General features: G+C 35.6%; 1 protein-coding gene across 1 annotated transcript in view; it reads right to left on the bottom strand.

The window, feature by feature from the left end:
• RIMS1 (regulating synaptic membrane exocytosis 1) overlaps window positions 1-18,711 on the bottom strand; it is a 354,268-nt gene that overhangs the window by 71,073 nt on the left and 264,484 nt on the right. The window contains exons 36-37 of the mRNA XM_026089988.1: window positions 13,152-13,264; window positions 2,846-3,012 (exon numbers count right to left, since the gene is read on the bottom strand). Of these exons, the coding sequence (XP_025945773.1) occupies window positions 2,846-3,012; window positions 13,152-13,264 (280 nt within the window). The remainder of the gene's footprint in view (window positions 1-2,845; window positions 3,013-13,151; window positions 13,265-18,711) is intronic.

Raw genomic sequence — 18,711 nt, 5'->3', positions numbered from 1 at the left:
TGTTAACATCAGGTTCTTTGGAGACAAAAATAAAATTAAACATCAAATTACTCATAAACTTTGAACTTCAAATCAGTATTTACTTGAACTCAAGGAAATACTAGTAACTAAAAGAAAGAATTAATTTCACTTCATCTAAACTAGTCCTTTAGGATTCCTTCAAAAATTAATGTAAAAAGAGAACAATTTGACCATCTTTGACATCTATCTGAAGATGAGGTGAACCACCCAAGATAAGAGGTCTTTGCCTCTTTCTAAAGATGACTTAGGGAAGTTAGACAAATAATCTAACACATAAGTTTTAGATGAATTCCACTGTAGATGCGTAGCTTTTAAGGCTGAAGTTAAACAGGATGAATCTCGCTCTGAAAAACTGCTCATAATATAATCAACCCCTTACCCCAAACTTACTCTTCACTTCCATGTAAAAAGTAAGCTGCACAAAAAAGTGATTAAAACCTATGTGACAGAGGCTACCAGTAGAGACAGAGGAGTGGTGGAAGCTAACTTTGCCTCAGGTCATCAGCAAAATGCCTTCTTTTCTTTTCTTCAACATCTAATTTCTTTCCTTTTTGACCTCTCTTGATATCTAATTCCCATGATACATCACTTTTGCAGGTCTTTAAGGACTTCAGCCTTTCCTTAGTCACCAAGTGCAAATATTCAAAAATAAGCATAGATAGCTCGCATGGAAAATTATGAACAGCAGAGGCTAATCCTAAATCTGCTGGATACAATGCTTTCTAACAACATAACATGAATATGATTTTAAACCTCAGTAAGAAACAGTATTTGACTAGCATTATAAGTACCTATGAGTTAAATCTAAAAATGAATTAAATGATTAATTTTAAGACATACTATATCACAAGACCAGATTCATTATCAGTAATGGTAAAAGAAAGATCAAGTACAGCATTCTACAAAAACAGTATTAAAAGTCTGATCTTGCAATGTTTGCTCACATGAATGGCCCTATTGATTTCAGCAGTTTTATATGCCCAAGAAACATGTACATTCATAGGGACTCAGTCCAGGATAAGACTTTTACAAGCAAATAATCTAAAAAGTTCCACTGAAGTGAATGGGTCAGCTCATGTAAGGAAAGTCAGTCTTATACAGAAAGTCCTCAAAGAATTGGGATGAAACAGTAGAGAACCACTGATAAGATCAGATTTCAATGTGATAAATTTATGAAAGTGATTAAATCCAGTCCATCTCTATACTTTTCATGATCTTAAAATTTTGCTCCATTGCATTAACTGCCAAGGCAGTATACTAGGCATCTCCCACTGATTTTAATGGGATTTTGGGGGAGAATAAACACATCAAGCTTAGAAGAAAAAAAATTATGACTGACTTTCAAAAGCAGTTAATTTCTTTCTCATATTTGTTCACCTGTTCCCAAGGTGCTCTCTCTGCAAGAGATTGAATCAGAACAAGGATTTGACTCTAGGTTTCCCCCTTTCCAGCCTAGCATGAGGTTATTGATTCTCCTGCGGCTAAGACCCTTCTGATATTTGTGATCAGACATTCTGAACCCAATGAACTTTCCTGATAAAATCTTCTCACCAGAGACATATTTATGGGAAAAAATTCTATTTTGTTCAACCTGTCAAAGATACTGTGACAGTGCCTAGTTGAGGAAATTCGGTGTCTTGAAAATATAGCCATTTTGGAATGATTAAAGTCCTCTGTAAGAGACAAGCACTAAGAAGTTACGCTCCAATGAAATGTAGCATTTAAACACATGATTTAAAATAATTTTAAAAACACAAATAACTTTAAATACATTTACAGTTCCACCACAATGTTCTGCTGGATTATAGATTACATTATTAATGCAAGTCTCAGGTTATGATTTCACCCATTTGAAACATGTTTTTGAATATATTTGTGAACTTCCTTTAACGACAAAATGAGGTGGGCCTAGTTCAAATATAGAGCTCAGTTTCTGAGTCCCCCTAACATCCCTTCCCATGGAGGAAGCAGACCAAACTATACCTTGCAGTTGAACTTCTTTGTTGGCAAATCTGTTTAGAAATGTTCTGAAGCACTAAATAACACATCCAGACTTTTATCATACTCATTTTCTTCATAGGGACAATTTTTTAGAGTTCTTAATTCATCCCCTGTCTTGTAACACTTATGTAAAGTCAAATGTGTGAGAGCTCAGATGCTAGTGGATGTGATCATAGACTACTAGCCCAATCCTACATCTATTCTAGCTGGTGGGAGTTTTGTCATTGACTTAAATCAAGATAGGACTCCATCTGTATATCTCAAGAAGTACTAAACTGAGAAGTATATTATTATCAAGGAAGAAAGARATATTTGACTATTGATAACATAAACTACTTCAACCACTTTTGAAGCAGAGATTAAAGATTACTATATAAATATTTGTTTCAATGACAGTGATTTATCATGTGTGTAGGTAGGCAGATAAATACAGAGATAGAAAGAAAGAACAACAGAGTTGTCTTATGACAGAAAATTCTTCGGATGACAACTATAGCAAGATTTCTGCTCTAATACTTTTTTGGCATATAGTTTACACTGATTCATGCTTAKTGATGAGATGATAGTGTGTGTGCAAGTTCCACTTGCAATAAATATATTAATCTGCTCTTTCTTTATGGCAATTTTTGCTTTCTGTTTTAGAAGCACAGGCGCAAAAAGTACTGTCATCTTACGCTAGCAATGGAAGACTGTATGTACACAGATACATTTCATAAACTCTTATGTTGCTGTGGTCATCTAATTTCCATCATTTCTAGTTGTATTTTGGCACTTCAACAAGAAAAAGATGTGTGATACAATTCAAGCTGCATTGAGAACTCACCTGATCCTGCCCCGAGGGCGTTCAGATTGCTCTGACATAAAACTTGTGCTGCTGAGGCGTGAGGCACTGCTGGTTCGGGAAATGGCTGACACATCACTGACATCGCTATCTGATGATTTGGCAGAGACGTTATCACAACTTCTGTACTGATCTGTTTGTATATTATACTAAAGATCAAGAAAAGAAAGGGTGAGGAGTCTCATCATGATATAATGTATATATTGAGACAACAAATGACCTAAGTATGACAAATCTCTCTAACTGCTTTTAGATGCAACAAAATTTCATGAAATTCAGTGGAACACTTATATTAATGTCTTTATGTCTATTGAAGAAATGAAAAATGGTATTTATGGAATAAAACAGATACCTGAAATAAACTACAGTATTTAAATTTAAATAGGCTGCTGGTTCTTCAGTACATTGTAATTATAATAATAATATATTTATGCAGTGGATGCACACCTTCTCAAGCACGTGCTTACTGTCTACTTGACTATGCACTTTTTTCCCATTTTTTCAAATATTAAAAATACACTATGAAATACCTGCACAGAATCAGTTGGGAACAAGAGAACTTCATATGGGTCTGGATGAAATATAATGCTACATGAGTTTTGCATTTAGGGTTGATTCCAATACCTAAGTTCTATCAGAAAAGAAAAAGAGTACATTTTCTACTTTCAGATATCTCTTTGTATCATGATACTAGAGAACTAGTCTGGCAAAGCTAAATCAGCAAAAAATAGTATTTGTTTTCAGGGAGATCAATTCCCTGATCTAGCTGGGTGTATATGAGAACTAGCAGAAGACCAGCAGCAGGAATAGGTGGTCGGGGTGGACATTACTACTCTTTTGTTAACAGCAGAAGCTTTGACTGGTTGAAACTGATTGCAACACCACACCCTCTATCACATACTACTCACACAGTCATATTACCTACATTATCAGTAAGAATATATACAAAAAGGGACTTCAGCCCCTGTAATGTCACACTTACCTAAATCTTCAATCATACAGATAAGGATCAAATCGTAGTCAGGTTCCCCAAAATAAAATTCACTATCATTAGAGAGAAAGGGACCTATGGCTGAAAAGTGACTTAAATAGTGGTATACTTTTCCAGTGCATATTATGTGAAAACTATTAACAAGTGCTAACATTAGTCAGTTCTTGACATGACAACTCTAGGGAGTCCATTTTCCAGATCTGTGCTAGGTAAAACTGCAAGTCATAAAAGTTTATTTATGAATTGCACACAAAGGTGTGACAGTTTATGAATAGCCCCAGCTGAACTTAGCACTGGGTTACAGGCTGAGTCAGTCAGCAAATGTCATGATTTAACTTTAAAAGCCTGGCAAACATGAGCTGAAGTTTGTGCAGATGAATGTATCACAGTTCCTGTCCTCAAGCCATGTTTTTCTTCCTTTGCCCCAGTGCTTTTCAGCAGCTCCCTCACAGGTCTCCACAACACACTTGGGAACCTCTTGTAAAACAACCAAAAGCAAGACAAGGAAGCTAATTGGAGTAAGGAAGGGGAGGAAATAAAGAGGATACTAAGGACTGATTTTACATATGGGATTCCTGATGAAAAATCAAAAAGTTTATTTAAAGTTTAGCTTCTCAGCATGTGTTTCAGTGTCACTCAGCTCCTGTACAGCCAAGATTCAGAACACAAACCAACTTCTGAATAAAATCCTGTGGGTTTGACCTGAGGAGTGTGCCCTGCAGAAACTCTTAGCAATATCACGTTAGGGGTTTGCATAGACTGCCTGAATAAAAACTGTTGAGATAGAAAAAACTCTGGCTCACTAAAGGTAGATTTTCAACCTCAAATACTAAGTGAAACTCAGCAGCATGATTCCAGAATACCACAACACCTTGGAGCTCAAATAAAATGTCTCAGAGGCAGTGACATGGAAACATATGCAGCAGAAATCTGATTTAATAAAGTAGGTGACACAGAGGATTCAGGAATGCCGATATTTAAAAACAGTTTCAACTCCAGTAAGGATTTATTTGAAGATTCTCTTTCCAAGTGACTTTGTGTGACTTATCTGAATATAAATTACCAATGGGGTTAAGGTGAAACTATGCTGATATATTTATCCCGACCATCTTTTGGAAATAGCTCACAGGGTCTTTTAAATATTTTCACTGCTTGCCCTCTTCCAGACTGCAAAAAGCCTCTCTCCAAAACTAAAATACAAAACGCATCAATTCTTATCAGCTCTATTTCATAATAATGAAACATTTTCATCTCTGTAGATATCACATTTTCCTTCTAAAATGTATACTTTAAAAAATTCCAAGCAAGAGTAAAAGTGATAAAAATTTCTTACTTTTATGGCTAAACGTACATGTTCAGAGGCTTGGAAACCAAATGGTTACTCTTTTCCAGTTTACGTTAAAGAGTTCCACTCCTTAGCCAGCATTGCTATTTTATGCAAAATTCCCATGGAATTCCTAAAGGAATCCTTAAAACTTTCCTAAAATGAGACATCTAAAAATATGAAAAGCCTCTAAACATAGGAATGTTCTAGTTTTCCATTACTTTAAACAGAACTTGATCAATCTGCAAAGGAAATCTTGACCATATTAAAATAAATAGGAAAATTTCTGTTGACTTCAGTGGAATAGGAATGTTACTCTACATATTTATTTAAACTACATCTAGAAATGATTTCTCCACAGTAAAGTTTTAAAAATACTTACAATATAAAAATGAAGTCTCTCTGAAATACATGGCTTGTTATGCATGGCAACAGAGTAAGTGCTCCAGAAATGTCTCCATGCCTTATTTGCATTTGCTGGAGACAATCCGACTTCCCCTCTCCATCACAATGACGTCTATTTACTTTTCTTCCTCACCAGAAAGTTTACATTCTCATTGTGGCCTTAATGAGTCTGTATATAGCTGTTACGTGACAATGTATCGTCTGTGCAAGTTGAAACTTTGCCCCCTTTCAGTGGAGGACGGGTCTTGGTTTGAAAAAGCATACAGTGAAACTGGAAAGTGCATACAGTGAATCTGGAATGATAACAGAAGATTCACGTGGTCCCTGGGCAGGAATAATGTGCTAGTTCAGAAGACTGACACAATCTGAGCTCTCCACTCCATCAGTGAGCAACCATAACCAGATGCACTTCTTTCCTACCTCTCTCTCTAAACCTTTCTTCTTCTTAATGTTGAGGGACATACAGGCTTGCTGGCCTTTCTCCCATGCCAAATCTGAATTTGGCCTTTTGTTTAACATTTAATATTCAAACACAAGAATAAGAGAAGTTGAACACAGTGGACTATATATGCTACCTGGGGAATGGGAGGACCCTCTGGTTCACTCTTGCTGCACCTGCTCCATTTTTCATGGGCCACTTATACAGGCTGGGAAGGATGGGGAAGAGAGATAAAAAGCAGCATCAAGCATGGTTGTCCTGCTTACTGGTTAAGACACTTGCCTGCGAGAGAGAAGATCTGGGTCCCAGCTTGTGTGTCAGTGACTGTTTAGGAACTCAGCCTCATAGAATGTCTGTTCAATATTAAATATGCAACCATTTGTTGCAACAGGGTCTTGAGCCCMGGTATCCCCTCTCTTAATTGAGTGCCTATTCACTAGGCTATATAGTTGTCTTCCTACCTAGTCCAATACAGTCTACACAAAATGGAATTGTTTTAAATATCAGACTGGCTTAACAGAGTGGCTTTCAGGTGTTGGTAGACAAAGTATTTCACAGTGAGCTGGGAGATGATAACAAACTAAATACAGGTCTTCTACTTCTTGCCTTGCTATTCCAACCACAGAGTTATTGTACAAAACATGGAGCTTCCCTTTCTGCTGAGATTGGCATGAAATGGTTCAGCTTTTACTGTCCCTTTGTACCCTTTCCCAGGACTGTGATTCCTGAGAGAGTGAGAGAGAGAGAGAGAGAGACCCTTTCCTTTCAGAGATATTGGGATTAACACAGAAAGTGGTGATGTTGACAGATAATGTTGAGTGCTGTAGCATTTACATTTTAGTTGTTACTGTTATGAATTTTGCCCTTTCTTCTCATAGCAGATGTTTCTACTGAATTCCTCATCCTGTACAGGAAGCATACAACTTTTACAAACGTCTACCTCTTCTCAGTACAATCTGATAATTAAACAATACCCTCAGCTAACAGTCTCCTCCCCAATTCCTTATCCCAAGAGACTTACAAGAAGACTGCGAGAAGGAAGAAAAAACCTAGACTTTTCCTGTGTCTTTCTCCCTTTCCTTCTTGCAGATTCTCCCATGGAAGAGTATAGACTACTTGAGAATTTTGAAGTCAGCTGATATAGCCAGTTTATTCTGTTCCTAGTGAACTTTTCTTGGCAGAAAATTCATATAAATAATTTGCACTACTGCCAATCAAGTACCTTTTTAAAATTCCTTTGAAAGATCGCTTTATTTTCCTTACCGATATTTCAAATAACATGAATGGTTTGGGGGAAAAAAACAGATGAACAAAATGAAAGCAATTTCGAAGTTTACTTTTTTTTCCTTCAAAAAGAGACAGAAGTGAATAGTACTCTTTCACACATCACTGCTAATTAAAAGAAGAGTATTTTACTGTTGCAATACACCTGAACTTATAATTCAGACGAAAATTGTTATAGTCTAAAAGAGACCCACTTATTTGATACGTGCACTAAAGTAATGCCTGAAGGTTTCCAATTGGGATCAAAGGTAATATGATTTAGTCCCACTCATCTGGAATCCTACTGCTCTTCAGAATAACACCACGTTTTAAAAATATAAATATATTTGTTACAGTTTTCCCTATCTTGTTACACTTACATAAAACACAAAAATAATTTTGAAGCTTCAAGATTAAGTGAATTTTCAGAGCAATCACTTCTCTCTCAACTCTGTGTCTAAAGCAGTTAAAGCCTGTGTAGCACTTCCATTCCAAAGTGTACTATTTATCACATGAGAGCTGCTAAGGTTTGCAGCAACTTTGATACCAACTACTAAAGAGTTCTGTTTTTCAAACATTAATAGTAGCTAGCTTGAAAAGCCCAAATTGTCTGCATTGTCTGTCTGCTTCTGTATTACAAAGACAGACATTTTTTTCAATATAACTATCTCAAATATAAACACTTGAAATGCAGTTCTTCCATTCACTTTACCACCTATGGAGCCTCTTACTCTTCCTCTATGTCAGCAGAAGGAGAAAAAAGGGCAGTGACGAACTCCAGACATGTTAATGCCAATGGAAAGAGCACAGATGCAAAAAAAAAAGACTGTACATCATGGATACTGTTACAGTTCTTCAATGACTAACAAAGTTAGAAATTTACTAATTATAAGGCATGTTTTAGAAGTAATTTAATAAACTACTGTAATTATGTTATATATTAATAAGCATTTGCACTTCTGCATTTCTCTCTCCACCCCCATGGATGATAGAATAGTTCAGGGTTTTGAAAACTGAAGGAGTGTCCCCTTCTTCGACTACAGAAAAAGCTCAGGCAACTAACCTCTAAAAGTGAGTGCATGCCTCATTAAGTGCTTAAAATGAGGAAAAATAAATCCAGACCAGAAACATTAAGGGCTAACAGAGAGACTTAAGCAAGACTTGAGATCATACCTATCTTTTGAGGCACCTTACTCTAAAAAGGAATTTTGCCCAAACATGCTGAACCATCCATGAAGCACCTTGAGTTTTACAACTTTTCAGTGACTCTAGCACAGAGTTCCTCTAAAGGCTGCATGGATTCATGGCCCCGCAGTCAGCATCCTGGTGCTTCTGGGCCACCATCTGTGACCCCCGCCAGCATAAGGGTCTGTGTCTTAGGAGTAGCTCACGTGATGGTCCAGAGAACTGTAAGTAACTGCTTCTAGGTAACTCTTCCCAGGTCTGTATCCAGTTCAAGTACTGTGAACATCACTCAACTTTCAGATGTCTAACGGCCAACAGTAAAAATAAGCAAGTCAAACAACAGAAAAGCTGTAAGCAAAGCCCAGGAATCAAATGAATGGATCTTATTGAATTTAGTGAAATTGTATCAGTACAAGAGAGATTGTAATATCAATATGCTACTTATTAACTATTTTCTCTTGAAGGTGGAGGAAAGAAGATGAAGGGAAAATATCTGAGATCTCCTGGAGAATCCCTTTCTATACACAGCCCTAAGTACCTTGCCCAGCATCACATAAAACTTTGATAATCAAAGCTTCCTATCATCCTGAGTCTCCTGTCCAGCCTGCCCATGTGGACTTTAACTATCAAGTTAAATCTGTATAGAATGCCATTAAATTAATGCCACCATTGTACTTCACTTGCTTTTAAGCTAAACGCTTTCAAATCACACACACTGTTAACTGAGTTAGTAGTGCATTCAACTATAGAGTGATGCCATTTTAAGTAAGTACTACAGTGCTCTGATTAATAACTCTCTTAAATAAACAGTCCTAAAAAACTGTGTTGTGCACTCTCTGGAAAGCCGGAGCAACTGTAGCAATGTGTTTGTGTTCATGGTATCTGTAATAAAAGCCTACTGAATTTTGAATTACAATCCTAACTAAGATATTCTTTTATTAATATCTGTGCAAATCCAGAATTATGCTACTGAAGTGTTTTGATTCTCCTAGACACAGAAGCAGCACAAACATATGACAGGGATACTATCCACTACAGCTTTACCAACATACAAGAAAGGAGAAGAGAAATTTATTTAAAGTTCTTTTTTAAACGCTTTTACCAAATCCACACAGTATTTTTTTAATTTGGCTTTTTAGAACTGAACTGTTTCATACAAATTACGGACCTCTTCCACTGGAACTGAAGGAAGTAAGTATGTGAGGACATATCTGTGAGGATCTCAAAACAATTAGAGTAGAAGAGCCATCAAGACCTATATAAATGCTCTAGAGCAGACAGTTACCTATTCCCAGTGTGTTCATTGAAAAACAACCAAGAACTATTTAAAAATGTTTACACACTAATCTGCACAGTGTATGCTTGAAAAACATGCATACACCATCCATGTCAGCTGATTGATATGAGAAGCAAAAGGAGTATTTTCTTTATGTACAGCACAGCATAATTTCTCAAATACATATAACCACTTCTTTCCTGAAGCACTAGGCCAACATTGCTACTTGAAAAAGGAAGCGTTTCTGTTAAAAAGTGACAACCTATGCTTGCAACTATGATGAACAATTTCTTAATAGTTACTATTTCTTTTTCACTATTCTAAAATGTCTATTAGACCACTATATATTTTGTCTTTTTCAGTTAAAATAAATCCTGCTCCTGCAACTTTCAAAGATTTTTCACAGATTTTGGGACCAGAAATTAGGCATAGTCTTAAGTCCTTAGAAGTCAGACTCATCAGCTTTACTGCATCACTYGATATGACTTACTAGATCTTCCTCAGAACTGCCTAATCTGAATCTGTCTTGTCTATTTTCTTGACGCTTTCAGCATTTGCTGAAGGTAAAGAAAGACAGTAGCACTAAGAAGAAGATTGCTTGGTTTAACAATATAGTCATCATAGTGACATGAAGCAAACAGTTACATCACTGAATATTGTACAGAGTGTTAGTATGTGCTAATTTGTTCTTATCACTTAAAAATTTATTATAGATACATATAAAATAGATATATCTATTCATATAGATATAAAATTTATTATAGATTGGATTATCCTATCCAGGCAAAAATTAATGCAAAACCAAAGACCTCCAGTTGGAGTAAGGACCACACTATTAACATGTAGAAAATACCTGAAAAGTTAGGATTTAAAATCCAGTAGAAGTAATTCATTTTCCTTACTTCTTTTTTATCATGGAAAGCAGCACACATCTGTCAGAACACCAGGTACCCAGAACGTGTTTTTCTCACCAGAATGGACAAAGAATTTGCTTCCTTAACGTTGTGGTCATACATTTTTTAAAGTTTCTGAATCAACAATACTTCAACAGAGTTCTTTCCATCTAGTACTCATCATGCTGAGATTTCAAGTTGGATTTCATTTCCACATATACTTAGAACCTAAAGACAGAAACTCCAGACACTAGAGGATAAGGGAAATTGGTAGCATGGCAGATTGATGYTTTCCAACAACCACTTTACTGTATACCAGATTCACAATAGCCCTAGTTTGAAAAATTCATTGAGGAGCAGAAATCATGCTTACAATAAATATTAAAGACAGTCAGACTTAAAAATATGTTTTGTAATGGAAAATATAGTTTATGAACTTTTGAATCAATGTGTAAACATGGTTAATCCAAATAAGAAATCTGGCCTTTAACTATGAACTGAGGTTGATTTTTGTTCATCCCGGCCAAAGTCCTCATATCACGCATTACTTTTCTCACTAGCAAACTTTATCAAGCTCATTTTTACTGTGTTTTCAAAATGTTAACTGCCTGGGGGTGCCACACAGACACAGTGCATAAAGTCACCCTCTTGTCCTGAGCTGACAGAGTGGATCTCCTGTGAATGTTATAGGAAACCCCATATCAAATGAACTATTTTAATTATACAAATTCTGGCTTCTTATAGATGATCTCATTGGAAATTTCCATCCTATTCTTTTTTTATAGCACTGATATCTGGCAGTTCGGCAACTGAGGGCCTAAAGCATTGTTTCCATTATTCCTCTTCCCTCTGAGAACTGTTTTATTTAAGTTCTACACTCACAGTGAGGTGGTTTCAAAATAGAAACATCCTTATTAAAGTTCCCTTCACATTTAACCGTAACAAGATCTTGACCAAGTTTTTCATCCATTAGATGTTATCAGTTAGATGTCTGATTCCTGATTTATCCATTCCTAAGTGACTCTCTGATTTTTCAAACTGCTGAACAAATTTTGATATGTATTACTTTAACCTGTTCCTCCCGGAACATGCATCAATTCTGTGAAACACAGGGAAGTGATACTGAAGGGGTAGGGACAGAAAGTCAGATGGTGCTACTACAGTGAGTGTCAGGAGCATTCTGACGTTCTCAGCTGCTGAGAGCTGGACAATGTGTGCTGTTTTCTGTAAGGCAATGATTCTGCAAATGGAGAGTTCATCTCTTTTAAAACATAGAAATAAAAACCTAAGTGTTGAGTTCTTATGTATATGGAGGAAGTCTTGCAAATATGGCTCCTAAGGCATCAAAGGCAAAATTAATCAAAGCTGTAATTTTCTCTCAACAACTTCTATTCTGAGATCTTACTTTTAATGCATGCTGTTGTTAAATGTCCTGTTTTTTACAGTACACTTTTACATTTTTACTGCCATCCCGTGGTCCCCTGTTGTAAACACACTACTATCCTGCAATTCTCAATGGCAGTGAAAGAACAGAATGGCAGGAATGCTGTCAGCAGACCYGAATTATGGCTGGTTTTGTCTTTGCCCTTTATTTAGACTGCACAAACAGTGCTGTATCTCTAAGAAGGAAACATAAAAGTGTAACTAAATGTCTTCCCTCACGAGTTCTGCAAATGATCCCCCTCAGCCTGGCTGCAGTTACCGCCAGTTTTGCTAAAGGCAAAATGTCTTTAGCAGCTACACAGAAGATGCAGCTCTAGCCCCTCACAATTTCACTTGTAAGAGGCAATGCAGATCCATGAGACATTTTCAACAATTTGCTCAGAAGCCTGTACAGTTTTAAAGTTACACAGCTGTGGAATACCATTTCATCATTTTATAGAACAAACATATGGTGGCTTTATATAACTTCATTAATGCAATTTCATATACACATAATTATTAGAGGAAACCTTTATATTTTCATTAGAAAAGGAGATCAAAACTCAGAGTAATTAATATGCATTTCCAGAAAGGAAGTATTTTATCTGTGAACAATATTTGGATGCAAAAATACTATATGAATATGAGAACAGGCCCACAAGATCAGATCTAACTCTGTTTAGGTTTCTATACATCAGGCAACAGTGAAGGCCTAGARGAGAATAAAAGAATAGGGCCATCATCCAACAATACTTCCATGGTCCACTTTTCCAGCCTCCAGTAATTTGCAGGCCATGGACTTCCTAAGCTAGACGCGACATGATTTTGTTTAACCACTGTTGATGGATTTTTCTTCCCTGAGATAGTTTTGAAGTGTTCTGCATTTTGCAGATTCACTTTAGATGACATCAAAGACTAAGTCTACTGCACTTCAGATGGGGCTAAAAAGGATTTTGAAAAGCTATTACTCAAAGATACTTCTGTCAGGCTTTATACACAGTATTCTTGAGGGTTATGTAATATTTTAAAGAATCATGTTTATTCCTTCAATTTCCAGAACAAAATAGCATTTTCATACTACTAATTTTACCTTGGTATATTGCTCACGCTCATGTTCTTGACTAGAACCAGACCCTGATGTCTGATTATAACGGTGCACTTTCATTTTCATCTGTCTCGTGCGCTCCTCCACTACTAAGCTTGCTGCAAAAACACATAATGAAAATCAATTAAAAGCAGTGAAAAACTTTTGAAAAACAAATAGTTTAGCAACAATTTTAACTTATTTCCATCTCAACAAAACAAAGAAATGTACAAACATGTAGAACAAGCAGGGTGTAAACACAGAACGAAGGAACACTAATGTCACTTCCGTTGCCAAGAGTCTTTACCTGAAAATGGGCAGACATCCCAATTTTCTATACATAATCAAGTTGGTGCAACAGATATGAAAAGAGCAAAAGAATTTAGGTGATAGGCTGAATTATAAACCTGTTAAGCCCTCTGGATGCAGGGGACATAAATCCATGGTCACCTAACCATGCATTTGCTTAACTGTAGAAAACATTATAGTAGCATTCTAAGGGTTAATACATCAAACATGTATGAAAATTTTCTTTTGAAATAATTAACTCCTACTGCTATCTTAAAACATGACTGCTTACCAAAGCTAAAAATTATTTTAAAGAGGAATAACTTCTCTATTTAACTAGACAGTAAAAAATGCAATAAATAGAAGAAAGTTTCTAATAATTTTATTTACAAAAAGTCCTTTAAAAAAACTTCTTTGCTCTCTAGCATTCACTTCTATTTTAAAGAAATTGTATGTTCCTATATTTTCAATTTCCCTACTATAATGTTTGCTTAAAAATATCTAATCCTAAACTTTCAAGAAGCTGTGGTGCTATAAAGAACATCTTCTTTACTTTGAACAAATTATGACAATCATTATGACAATTAATACTGGCTGTGCTTGCCACAGGAAGATAACCTTAAATTAAAGATGTATATGAAAGCCACTGTACATATGTGAAAGCATTTCCTCATTTATTCCTATACTTTTGTTCAATATTTGTTGGGTTCTTTTATGAAAAGCTTTCTTAAAATAAGTTAACCTTTGTGGTAGTACATAATTCTCAGAAAGAACTATGTATTCTGACATTCTTAAACTTAGTAGCACTATAAATGCAAAGCAATTCCAGTAAAATCAAAACTTTGAAAACTGGTACTCTGTAACATTTCTAGAACTTGACCCAAATATACATTAGCTAGTAACTATTCTAAATTACAGGAACACTCACTATGTTTATCAGTTTTTACATGGTATAACATTCTAAAAGAACAACTTTCAGTTGGATTTTTTTGTGCAGTTACAAATTCAAAGCTGATATTTATGTGGAAAACCTTTCCAAAACGCTTTTCTGCTTTTGGGTCAACCATGGATTTATATGACTCTCTCCAAAACGATTAATTTTAAAAGTCAATAGTTTTGTAAACAGTCACTGCCCAGATCAGTGACAGGAGAAAGACACTAATTTTAAAAAAAGCTTGGAATTGATTTGCAATCAAAAAACACATAAAATTTCAAATACCAGAAAAATAAACACTCTATCATGTGTTTATAGATCTGTACTGGGGATTAAAAGGTACCAAAGTTATCATATATGGGTTTTATGCTGCTAGTTAACTATGAGATTCTTTATTTACTTTTTCTTTGTACTTTGCAAGTACAAAGATACACAAATAAAGCAGTACACATAGGGTTAGATATTTTAAACTGTGTGATATTACCCAAACCATGATTGTGCACACACATACCTCCTGTAATGTGTTCATGGAAATCACAGGATGTCTGTGCACTAGTTGGGTATGAAAAAATATATGAAAATATCACTTTGAAAAATATGTTGTTTTCATGTTCTACTTACACATTTCTTATTTAAAATAGGAGAATTAAATATAGCAAATTACATTAAAGTGCTGCTACAGGTACAAATTTAAGGCAAGAAATAAAGATATCATAGTAATCTTTAATCTCCCACACTGCAGAGGGTATTCTGCACATGCAGAATGTCATTCTGGGCCCAGCGAGTATTCCAGATGACCAATTATGTTGGTAAATGTGTACCTTAATTGCAATGAGTCCAGTTCCACCATCAGATATGCAGGCACAGCTCCAATTACTTCAATGGAAGTTGCATGGAGGTATCTGAAGGCAAAATTGATCACTTTAGGTGAAATTTTTAAAGATGGCCTCTTATTTTATGGACAGGTATGAAAGGATTAAGATATGTCAATTAGTGACTGAACTCAAAAATTTAGATATCTTAATCCTATCATACATGCATGGAATAGACTGAGGATGTAAGATAAGAGGGAATATTGAGACCCCTTTAAAAATTTGGCCCTATATGTGTACTGTGCACAGATTATAGTTACGCTAAAAAATAACCCTTTCATTGTGTGACTTTTAGGTGTTATACCCTATAAATTGTACATTATACTAAATAATTTGTATGAAAGAATGTTATTCTATTACTTATGATACTTGACAAAGAATATTCTATCATATAATAGAAGACATTATTTCAGTGATTATGCAAAAAAACTACTGCAGTCAAGGTTGGGTAAATATTCAACCTTAACTCAGTAATCCCTGATTTTGTTGTCTTTTAATCCTTAACCCGAACCCCACACTTATGTCCTGTTTCACATTATTAAATACCGTTATATAAAGTAACATGAGAACAACTAATGAGGACTGTGAAGAAAATCTAAACTCCCTAATGGAGAAATTTGGTTTTATGTGCACAGTAAAATGTATTTAGCTCATCAGTTAGCTCTTTTCATGTATTTCTAAGCAAGCAATTGTCCAAAATGTAAGTCTGTTCTCCTAGAAAATACAACTGTGTTCTTTTTCACTTTGTTTACCATGCACATCTGAGCATCTGCTGCATCTAACTGAATTCTGTGATGGAAAGTTTAGTCAGCTCAAAAAGCAGCCTGGTCTGCTCTTTACACGTTAATCACAAGAAGCAGAACGAATCTGAGACAGGAGCAAAAGCACATTACCAGAAGCTCTAACAACCATAGGCAACATCACCATGCAATCACATTGCTTTCTTGGAACACGGTTAGTTACCACAGGTAATGCAAACTTGACATAAACAATACTTCAAGAACTTAAACTGCCTCTGAGAAAAATATGGGTCTGACTTCTTCACGGATATGAGTATTTACAGAGTGCTTTTCCTGGAGCTCTTGAGAGGTAGGACTATGCACTGGAATCCCAAGACCTCTAAACTCCACAGTGGCCCTAAAATTAAAAATATGGAGATGTACTACAAGCATCTCAAATTAGTGGTACAGCTACCACCAGGATCAGTTGGGCCAACATGTCACTGTAGTGTCAGAAGCCACACTCTAATCTCTTTTACAGCTGCTGATTCAGACATGAGATGAATCAAGATCACAACTAACTGAAAGAGGAGAGCTCATAAAGTAGACTGCTTAAATAAAAGCAGCAAGTTTAGAGTCAAAGCTTTTATTATAAGGGGTTTTTATTTTCTTCTTATGCAAACCACATGAAGGTTGTATAACAATGATGTGCATACGCAATCAAGCCATGCAGAAGAGAAAAGACAGACATATGAATGGAATCAAAACGTCAGACTTGAGCTCCAGTAATATATTTATAAACCGGTCTGATTCCTCGTATTCCCAAGCTATGAAGAATTAACTGCCCAATGTAGTGCTGAATGGTCTTCTATCCAGCAAACAAACCTCCCTTAGCTATTACTTAGTTTATTATTCAACTCACTGCTAAGTCTCATTTCGCTTCCACTGTGAATGGAATTTAAAGGAAGAAGACTTGGTCTACAAAGATGAAGACTTTCTCCTATCCCATAGGCTAGCAGCATCCATCAGCTCCTCCGGGGTCTTTTCCTCAGATGTCATTCAAGAAACATCCTTTTGAAGACTCTGCACCCTGTACTGTAATTCATGAGAAAGCTTACAGGATTCTAAATATGTGACATATTGGAAGTACAACTACACATCTGGACTTCTAATCTTTGTRGAAGTGCTACTGGTATGAGTAAAAGAACAATTTAACACACGTACATAAAGGAAGAGGGTTTTTTTACTCATAAAGTAATCTCAAAAACTTGAAAATATTTCTTGTTAAAAACTAAGGACAGTTCTTGATGCATGCTTCCATTATATGGAAAGCACTTCTCATTTTTTATTGACAGCCTATAAAATATATGATCTCCTTCAATTGTCTAAAATATACAAATCCATAATAGGTTACTAATAGGAGGCAGGGAATAAACTAAAGAAAATGGCTACAGCTCTCTCACTTGCAGCCTACAACCTACTCTCAGAGAAAATTAGGCCAGACCAATATCTTAAAGGAGATGGCCATTTCTTAATTTTTCAAAAAGATTATCTTTTTACTAAAATTTTATACCCCTTTTAATATGTCAGTGCTATGGTAAGGTTTTTAGAGTCACATCTGATAGCATTAGCTAGTTGAAACTAGAAATGAAACTGAACTAATTTTGAGTTTTTAAGTCCTCTATTTAAGGTCTGAAAGTGGGAGTAAACAATGCATTTTTGTAAATTATCTTAAATGGTATGGTGCTATAAACACCTGTACACTAAGTTGACAGTATAATCTATAAAATATTTATATGTGGGTTCATCTAAATAAGGACTGTACCACAGGCTGAACTATTAAGGAACAGCAAAAATGTGACAGCTGCCTTTCTAACTCTAGCTTTTAATTCCCAAACCTGCATGTTTAGATATCCATCTCTTTCACATTACAACAGTCATCAAAGACAGTCTAAATTCTGCAGACTTTAGAAAGCTTTGGATCTTGATAATAAATAACATTTAAAAAGAACTCACTTAAACATTTGAAAGAAGGGATTAAAATTATTTTAGCACTAAAACTACTTCCTGTGGAGCAATGTGACCATCTTGATTCTTGACCACCTTCAAATTCCAAGCCAAACAACCTTCCACCCAACACTGAACTGCTGGACATACTACACATGTACCACTAGTGAAAAGTCACAATATCTGAAGTGGAGACTTGCTGCTATCTAGCAAACAATAAAGCAAGAGATCAGAAGGGAAATTTTGGCAAAGTATATCAAGATAAGTCTTTATACTTAAGAAAAGAAAAATAAATCCTTAAATGCCATACAGATGAAAAAGATAGGGAGTTTTAGGACATCAAAAAACTCCTGGAAACTGGAAGATACTCAATTTATCTAAGGGCAAAGAGATTCAGATATTTTAGGAAGACTATCATTCCAAGCATACAGCTGTCAAAAAAGATTCAGGGACAAGTCATGAGAATTATATGAGGTCCATAGAGCTGTCTTGCAAAAACAGATTTAGTGATTAAAAAGAAAGCAGATATATGACTTGATTTCGGTCCATAATCATTTACATGTTGGAAGATTTCTGAGAGTAGAAGGCTCTGTAATTTAGCAGATACAGGTACAATAATATCCAAAAGCTAAAAAGAAGTTAGAGAAAAGTCAGACAAGTAATATGATCTATGTTTAAAAAGTCAGGTAGTTAAGCACTGGAAAAATTTTCCATCACTTGCAGCCATTACATTAAGTGAAGATACC

This window comes from Apteryx rowi, unplaced genomic scaffold (genome assembly GCF_003343035.1).
Source record: "Apteryx rowi isolate R43461 unplaced genomic scaffold, aptRow1 scaffold_84, whole genome shotgun sequence".
Classification (NCBI taxonomy): domain Eukaryota; kingdom Metazoa; phylum Chordata; class Aves; order Apterygiformes; family Apterygidae; genus Apteryx; species Apteryx rowi.
The sequence above is the reverse complement of the archived record's forward strand: the minus strand, read 5'-3'. Positions and strand labels throughout refer to the sequence as shown.